General features: G+C 42.4%; 1 protein-coding gene across 3 annotated transcripts; it reads left to right on the top strand.

Annotated features, from left to right (window-relative positions):
• Positions 1–510: 510 nt before the first annotated feature.
• Positions 511–7,157, top strand: LOC125522479 (wall-associated receptor kinase 2). Of its 3 annotated transcripts, none has more exons than XM_087535450.1 (4): positions 511–638; positions 4,419–5,327; positions 5,417–5,587; positions 5,784–7,157. In XM_087535450.1, exons 1-4 carry the CDS (start codon positions 614–616, stop codon positions 6,959–6,961), a joined length of 2,283 nt encoding a protein of 760 aa, XP_087391576.1. In that variant the 5' UTR covers positions 511–613; the 3' UTR covers positions 6,962–7,157. The 3 variants fall into 3 exon arrangements, with proteins under 3 accessions (XP_087391576.1, XP_048543496.2, XP_087391575.1); XM_048687539.2 differs by lacking the exon at positions 511–638 and adding an exon at positions 2,905–3,202; XM_087535449.1 differs by lacking the exon at positions 511–638 and having other exon boundaries at positions 3,270–5,327.
• The last annotated feature ends 2,038 nt before the right edge of the window (positions 7,158–9,195 follow it).

Here is a 9,195-nt window from a genome sequence, read left to right as displayed (position 1 = left end):
AGCACTGAGCCAACAGTGAAAGAAAATGACAACTGCGAACGCTGTCGCCATATCAGATTTTGAAGCCTGCAATAACCACTCGTCCCTAAAACAAAATACTAGTATAAAATTCGCTGAAAGATAATATTATTGGTCGGAGCATCATCCCACGCAGCACATGCTTGCAATCTTTCACCGCCGCTCCTCGGAGATTGGTGCGAGAGGGGTCCGTAACAAACAATCCTTCTCGTGCCAACAAAAGAACTCCACGCACATGGTGACGTGAACAACGGAGACAAAGGGCTAGAGCAGCGTGCAACAAAGCATGCATGCATGTATCCGCCTACCTACTCCTATTTTATGTAACAACAACGTGCGGAGGAACGTGTCAAGGGGACGTGTTCAACGGCAGCCCCCCTCTTGGCCTGGCCACCACACACGGTTTTGGTCGGCACTCCGTTTCCCAAACACGGAGGGCATGCTTGACTACATCTCATCCAGCTCGTACATAAGCACTACCATCTCTCTCGCTGGGCTCCATCTCACACGCCCGGCCGGCCCCGACGAAGACACACGCGCGCATCACCGGCGGAGGGAGGGACAAACTCGGTGGCCGACGCTAGCTCCGATCATCATGGGTTGCTGCTCGCTTGTTGCATGTAAGAGTTTTTCTTGCTCTCTCTAGCAATTCACAGGAGTAACTTTAAGCAAGAGTCGTCATATTTGGTATTGTCACTCGTTATGTAAAGCACGCTTTATAAGTGTTTGGAGTCTGCCAGGCTCGTGCGCAAACATAGAATCACCAAACGATTGCCTCTGTAACCATTTTGTTTGTTTGTTTTTTATTTGCTTTATATTATATTTATAGGAGCAATTTAAATGACATTTAATCTAACCAAATACATGTGTCAACACGATAACTAAATTACCAACTATATATTAGTGGCCAAAATTCATCGCATTACATATGTTTTGCAATTTGAAATATTTTTAATAAGCGGCCTTTTTCAAAATATGCATTGTCGCTATTCGACATTGCTAGATACTAGTACTACCTACACTAGTCCATCGGCGGCGCCGTCTAGTCGTTGTCCTCCTCCTCATCCAAATCCGACAGGTCGTCGCGGCAGGTGTAGGGGTTGGAGCATCGACCACAAGATGTTGCTCCTCCTCCTCATCGCTAGTTGCGAGGCTGAAGGAAAATCAACCACAACACAACCTCCTCCACTAGCCAAGTCCTCGTCCCGCTAATCTCTCCCTAGCGTTGATACTACAAGCTTGCACGAGTGCAAGGGCCGACGAAGTAGTACTGCGAGTTGGTGACACAGGGGCTACCTGGTGTTGTTGGAAGGGCTGACAGCGGCTGTTGATGTTGCGAGTGGTGACCATGCTACTGCTAGCGACCATGGCACTACAACGGCGACCATTGGGTGATGGGAGTGGCAAGTGCCGACGTTGGCGACATCGATGACCAGTCTTGCAAGGACAGAGTAGCGAGCACCGGTGCTGGCGAAGGTGACCGCCATAGCTGCAAGGGTGCCCACGCAGTGCTGTGACGCCGGAACCATTTGTTCTCCCTTTGCTACAAGCCGTGACTCCCAGTGATTGCGATGGCTACCACACATGTTGGTCGTTATTAAGGAAAATCAACCGCAACACAACCTCCTCCACTAGCCAACTTCTTAATACAATCCTATAGTATCCAATCGTACGAATCAAAATACAATTCTTAATACAATTCCTTGTGTTTTTCCATGACATCAAACACTCTCTAGTTCAAATTCTTGTAGTTTGTTATCTTATACTAGAATTCAAGTGGACAATGTCACTCCAATACTGGATTTTTTTCCTGCTCATGCGTTTCAAAAATCCTGCAAATCAGAAAGCCCTCCCCCCCCCCCCCCCAGTAGAAAGTGATTACAACGTTTCACTTTGTAAATGACCGATGTACCCCCGAAGGCAAGTTAACACCTCCACCCGGGTGAGTCTATGTCACGCTTCCTGCGAGACACAAGGTCGTGTCGCCATCCGCGAGCAGGTAGTGGGCCGGCCCAGTAAACATGTGTTTCATCATGCTGATGTCATGCCAACCTCATGTATGTAGTATTTTTGTCCCTTTTTCCTTTTGTTTATATTTTGGGGAAAAACTAAATACATATATTACAGAAAAAAAATACGTATATTACAGAAAAATAATAATTTATTTAATATGTGAAAACTCAAAAATGTTCATGTGTTTCAAGAAAATGTACGTGACAATTTAAAAAAATTATGAATGTATAAAATTGTCTGTGTAATTCAAAAACGTTTCATAACATTCAAAAATGTATGTTACATTAAAAAATGTTCACACGTTTCAGAAATATGCTTGTAACATTTAAAAAAATATTTATACAATAATAGAAAATGTTCAGTTAAAACTAATTCGTATGATTCAAAATATGTTCCAGTGTGTATTTGGAAGTTGTTTAACGCGTATTCGAAAAAATATCAAAACATGTATTTGAAAAATGTTAAACGCATATAGAAAATAATTTGAGATTTATACTAAATATGTATAATGTGTGTGAAAGAAATATTCATCAAAACACATATTTGAAGAATGTTAATCATGCATTTGAAAAATGTTAAATGTTTATAAATTTTTTTCATTCTATATACAAAAGATGTACAATGTGTTCGAAAAAGGTAGACATGTGTTAAAAAATTAAGAAAAATAAAAACCGTTATTTTTTTAGACAATAAAAAAACCACAGGTAAAAAAATACTCTCATCAGCTACAGTGTTGGGCTGGCCCAATAGTTGTCATTTTTTGAGGGAGGCCCAATAGCCGTCTAAAATCAGTACGAGCGAAACATAGCTCTCGCGTCTCCTTTTTCTCGGAAAAAGAAAAAGTTCTCGCGTCTCCACCCGACCTGAGCGAAATGACTGCCCACCCACCATCGCCGCCTCGCCGGCGAGATGCCTGGCGCCGCCGACGGAAATACCCGCTCCACCTGCGCACCGCCGCCCGTACGGATCCTCAGGGTCCTGCCCCACCTCCGGCGAGTTCTCCCAGCCGGAGGTCTGGCTCCTCCAGCCGGCGTCGGCGTCGGCGCCGCCACGTCGGATCCGGGTATCCGGCGCTACCCGCGGGCGTCGCCTTAGAGCGCTATGCTTTCTCCTCCGCGGCTGTATTTGGCTGACGCGCTGCTCTACTCTCAGGGCTACCAGACTCTGTAAGGTACGGGGAACCCTAGCCCTACAGTACAGTGCAATAGAGCGCACAATATAGATAATTCTTACATATTGCATTGCTTGAACTATAGATAAATAAATCAATATTCTGTGGTAGAATTATCTTCTAGTTTACTAGTACCTTGCATACATTCGTGCGAAACAGGGCGGGGGACTTCTTTTTGTGCCCTCAATGGTTGAGCTGAGATGGATGCTTGTGGCTTCAGAGTATAAGCTAGGAATCAATCACGAAGCAGTGGCATGTAGAAATAGGCTCTTTACGGTGGCAAATAGGGATTAGGGTGTTTTTCAGTTATATTGAAGGTTATTATTTCTCAAAAGGAAATTGTTTCAAACTTTGAAATAGAACAAAAACATGAAAAGGGGACAACATGAAAAACATCAAATATAAATCGCTAAAGAACATGTGTTTTAGTGGGCAAGAATGTGATGGTCCTATACTCCTATCCCCACCCACCCATTTGTGTCATTTTAGCTTTATACAAGTGTAGAAACAAAGGGGTCACTTAAGTCTGTAACTAATTTTCGTTTACATTGTTGCCGATAAACAATTAATAAAAATATTTCATCTGAAAAGTTGCATATGAAAACCCAAATGAAAAACAAATGCGAACTGAAAAGCTACTAATGTTATCTTGGATTGGAGGTACTACTTTCGCTACAATTTCTGGCATTAATGAGAATGTAAAGAAACATGCAGTCTGAAGTTAGTAGGAACTAGCAACTCTCCTTTTTGGTCTACTCCCCAGCATAAATGTACGATTCTTCATATTCTTGTTTCTTTTTATCTATACCAAATTTGATTTTTTTCGTGATGACAAAAGATTCGAAATTAGAAATAATTAACAAACACATGTAGAGTTTATGTTTTATTTTATAAGAGGAATAGCTCTATTTTCTTCATCTAATTCAAATATTTTTTTGGGTCAAAAACTTTTGTAGTTGTGGGATGAAACTTAATTAACTACTACTGGGCTGCGCTGTATGATTCGACTTGTAAGGGATTTTCCCTGAATGATGTTTGGACTGGAGGAATGGCTTCAGCATATTTTGAAAGAATAAATATTTGTTATCTACTCGTATGCTGTATTAGGATTTATTTTTTATTTTGGGGGGCCAAATGACCCATATCATTAATTATAACATGCATCCAGCCCAGCTAGAACGGTATTTATATGATAACTCTTGTTCATTGCCTACAGGTCAGAAGCTCTTACTACTTGTTGCCGCCACCCTAGTCCTAGACCAGAGTACTACCGCTTATGGGGCTGCGTCCTCTGGGAGCATCAGCATGGCACGGCCTGGCTGCCCAGATAAGTGTGGCAACATCAGCATCCCGTACCCGTTTGGCACCGGAAAAGGCTGCTTCCAAGAACCCTTTAATGTCACATGCAATGGGACCGGGGCATATCTGGGCTCAAACGGACTTAGGATACTGGACATCAGTCTTACCTTGGGTGAGGTTCGTGTTCAGAATCCACATATAACATCACGATGCAACTTCAGCAATGGCAGCAATAGCACCAGTGGTTTGGACATCTTAACTCTTGATCCTTTTCATACGGTTTCCAACACCAAGAACAAGTTGACATCAATCGGCTGTGGTGGACTTGCAATGCTTGTGGGACAAGCCAAGGGCAAGAACCAGCTTGAGTACCTCACCGCTGACTCATGCATTTCATCCTGCATGGACGTAAGCAGCATCGGTAATGGCACAGAGTGCTCTGGCATGGGTTGCTGCCAGGCCCCTGTTTCAGGAAACATCAACGCCTTCCTCGCCCAATCCATACCAGTATCAGCTATATACAACTCTACCGTTCAGTCTTTCAGCCCATGCACCTACTCATTCGTTGCTGAGGATGATTGGTTCAAGTTTGATCGTTCTTATATCAACTCTACAAATTTTGGACGTAAATATACAGATGGTGTTCCTTTGGTACTCGATTGGGTTGTTGGTAATGGAAGTTGTTCTGAAACCAGCAAGATGGGATCACAGTATGCCTGCCAAGCCATGAACAGCGATTGCATTGATGTGTCCAATGGCCCCGGTTACCGCTGCAACTGTTCTCAAGGTTATGAAGGCAATCCCTACTTACAAGGAGGGTGCAAAGGTATGTATATGCATCTCGCAGAATTAACCTATGCTCCTTTATCTTGCAGAATTCATGTTGACGCTCTCCTCACTTCCTTGAAATGGCAGACATCAATGAGTGCGAACCTCCAAACCAGTCCTTGTATCCTTGCAAAGGTAATTGCAGAAACACCGTTGGGAGCTACACCTGTTCATGCTCATCAGGATTTAGGAGCGATGATCCAAAGAGCATACCCTGCGTTCAAGCTGACCCAAACAAAGCTCTGAAGGTGGCCTTAGGTATGGGGTTATAATTGCGCATAAATAGAAAGCTTTTTCATACTTCTTTATGCCAGTCATATAAGTCCAAGTAGAGTACAGTTTGTACAGGTATCATGTAGTAAAGCAATGGTGAGATGGCACAATATCTGGAACTATTTTTGCCAAATGTGGGTAATGTCACTAGTTGAACTAATGGAACCGTCATGATTTTCAGGCACATCCGCCGGTGTCGTCTTCCTCATGGTTTGCATGTTCGCTCTACGGGCTGAGCATCAGAAAAGGAAGCTGACTAAAGAGAAGGAAAGATTCTTTGATCAGAATGGTGGTCAGATATTATACCATCAAATTATGTCAAAACAGGTCGATACATTGATGATATTCACACAGGAAGATCTAAAGAAGGCTACGAATGATTTTGACGAGAGCAGAGAAGTGGGCAGGGGCGGTCACGGCACTGTGTACAAGGGTGTTCTTAAGGATGGAAGAGTAATAGCCGTGAAGCGCTCCAAGATCATGAATGTGGCCGAAACTGATGAATTTGTGCAGGAGATTATCATACTTTCACAGACCAACCACCGGAATGTGGTCAGGCTTCTAGGGTGCTGCTTAGAGGTGGAAGTCCCCATACTAGTCTATGAATTCATCCCGAATGGCACTCTTTTTGAATTCATCCATCGTAACCATGGGACTCCACCTCCCTCGCTGGACACCCGGCTCAGGGTCGCTCAAGAATCTGCTGAAGCACTCGCATATCTGCATCTGTCCATGAACCACCCCATAGTGCATGGAGATGTCAAGTCCATGAACATTCTCTTGGACAAAAACTACATGGCGAAGGTGACTGACTTTGGGGCATCAAGGACACTCCCCAAGAATGAGGTTCAGTTCATGACATTGGTGCAGGGGACCTTGGGTTACCTGGATCCCGAGTACCTGCAGGAACGGCAGCTCACGGAGAAGAGCGACGTTTACAGCTTCGGCATTGTGCTGCTGGAGCTGATCACGGGGAAGACAGCGATCTACCACGACGGCCCCAAGGAAGGCAAGAGCCTCGCGTCGTCCTTCCTGCTCGCGATGAAAGAGGTGAGCCTCGATGGCATCCTGGACGCGAGCATACTAAGCGCCGGGATGGAGGCGCTGCTGAGAGAAGTCGCTGAGCTTGCGAGGATGTGCTTGAGCACCAGGGGGGAAGAGAGGCCTTCCATGACCCAGGTGGCTGACAAGCTGAAGGCTCTGCGGAGCACCTGGAGGGAGAAATTGCTGCTGACGGACGGCGAGACTGAGCATTTGGTATCGGTACCTGCAGCTTTGGCGTTTCATGATCCTCTGTCATCGATCATGTTCTCGACTGGGCCCCGCATGTCTGGAATAGGTATAGAGACACCCAGATGATAGTTTCAGTTGACTGTTACACCATGCCAGTAGTGTGTGTACGTGTTAGAGGCTTGGAGCTTCTTGTATAGCGTCCATATTTGCCCTTGGCGATTGCTCTGCAATTATTTTGTAATAAATTCCAACTAAAATTCATCCATGTTCATTGAACTTGCTGGTTTGATCTTAATTCAGTGCGTCCATTGCGCCCTGGACACATGTCTGTCTTCAGGTTCACACAAAAGGGGTTCTGTGTCAAGCTCAGAGGCCTTCACTTGCTGTTACTTACAGTACAGTGTGGATAGGGCAGCCTCATCTCATCTAGCCTCTGTTTATACTTGCTGGTTTCTGAGATAGATAGATGAGATGCTATTCGGTTTGTGGGAAACCAAAACATAGGAATTAGAAGTAGTACAGGAATTTGATAGGATTGATATGATGGCACTTGCCTGGAAATTCATTTTGGCTCTAGGGAGCACATGCTCCTGCATGCCAAAAACGGATTTTAGAAATGTAAAAAATATTTGGAAAAAAATAGAAGTATTCATTATCACACCCAAATGGTACATGTAAATTTCCAGGGGACAAATTTAAGCATTTTGACCTGTGCAAAAAAATTAAGTTGAACGTCAAATGTTACCGCCAAATGTTACACTTAATTTTGTTATTTTACCGACGAAGCACTGCTATCCCATATGGCATGAAAATTGTCTAGCACACTTGCTACACTAACATAAACATCAACAAAAAAATCAGAATTTTTAAATTTTATTTACCCTTTTTATTCATTTTACTGCTAATTAAGGAGCATATGCTCCCTAGAGCCAAAAATCCAAGTTAGTCACTTGCCATCCTAAGGAATTGTCTTGCCCCGTTCCTACGCAAAAATGTGCTTTGAGTGGATGTGTAATTTTCTCACGAAACACAGGAATTGAATAGTATTTTCTACGAAATTCATGTATGTGTTTCCTACAAACTGAATGCATTGATGAGAAAATTTTCACTGGAATCCTTGTTCTTATGTTTTTCCTATGAAAATCTTCCAAAACGAATGAGACCTAAGAAGTGAATGTGATATTTTTAAGAGTATGGATAGCATCTCATATGGTTAGATCCAAAGGGAAGAAGTTGCAGCCAGCACGATTGACAGCTTTAAACATTTTGAATATTTACTTTCAAAAACAAACTAGGACAAAGACACAACTTGCATCTAACATGTCAATTTTCAAATTATAACCCGCAACACACATCGAGAACAAGTAATAGACAACTTCGACATTGAATATAAGCTAATGGAAGTTGGGCCTTTAATTTGGCCAACCATCACTATTGACGATGAATTTGTGTTTTTTTTTTGTTTCTGAAGTAGTATTTAATTTTGAGTTGAATTTATGTCACATTATTATAGATTTATGTTTGTACATTCCTTTCCATAATTCTTCATAAAATTGTAAAGTGGCAACGGTAGGAAGAAATAACCCTCCATGAGCACAAAAACCAACAGAGATGAGTGCTTTTTTTTTTCAAACAAGTGCTACTGAAAATCATTTGATAGATGTTTATTGTGAAAGTTTTGGTTCCATCCTGACACACATCACCCACGATGATCAATAAAAAAATTAAAAGTTCGTAAACTTTGTGCTTTAAGGCTGGTTGTAATGGGAGTATTATATACTAGTATCATGCGTATGATATTAGTGTGTATGATACTATGGGGGTGTTTGGTTTCAGAGATTTTTTTGTGTTGGGACTAAAAAAAGTCCCTAGCAAACCAAACAGGGTGGGATTTTTTGAGACTTTTTGCTAAAAATCCTTATAAGCACCTCCTTGAGAGTCTTTTTCAAAAAGTCCTAGGGACTAGAAAATGTCCTAAGACTAGAGAACCAAACACCACCTACATCCGTAATGCATGGTATTATATGTTGATATCATATAGGACTACATTTATTGTCATGCATAACACAAAGTAGCACATCATTTAATATGATACGGTATCATGATATGATACTCAAGTATCTCTTTCTTCATTTAATTCCATGCCACATCATCAACATTGCTTAGTTGACATGCATGATACTACATATGATACTCCCATTACAACCAGCCTAATAACGATACAATGTTGTGGGTGCTTGCAAATTTGGTGGCCAAATAACATCTGACGTACTCCCTTCATTCTGAATTACTTGTCGCAGGTATAGATGTATCTAGATGTATTTTAGTTTTAGATACATTCATTTCTGTGATGAGTAATT

The sequence above is a fragment of the Triticum urartu genome, chromosome 7A, assembly GCF_056163025.1.
Source record: "Triticum urartu cultivar PI428250 chromosome 7A, HENAU_Tu73, whole genome shotgun sequence".
Lineage (NCBI taxonomy): Eukaryota > Viridiplantae > Streptophyta > Magnoliopsida > Poales > Poaceae > Triticum > Triticum urartu.
This window is presented reverse-complemented; position numbering and strand designations above follow the sequence as displayed.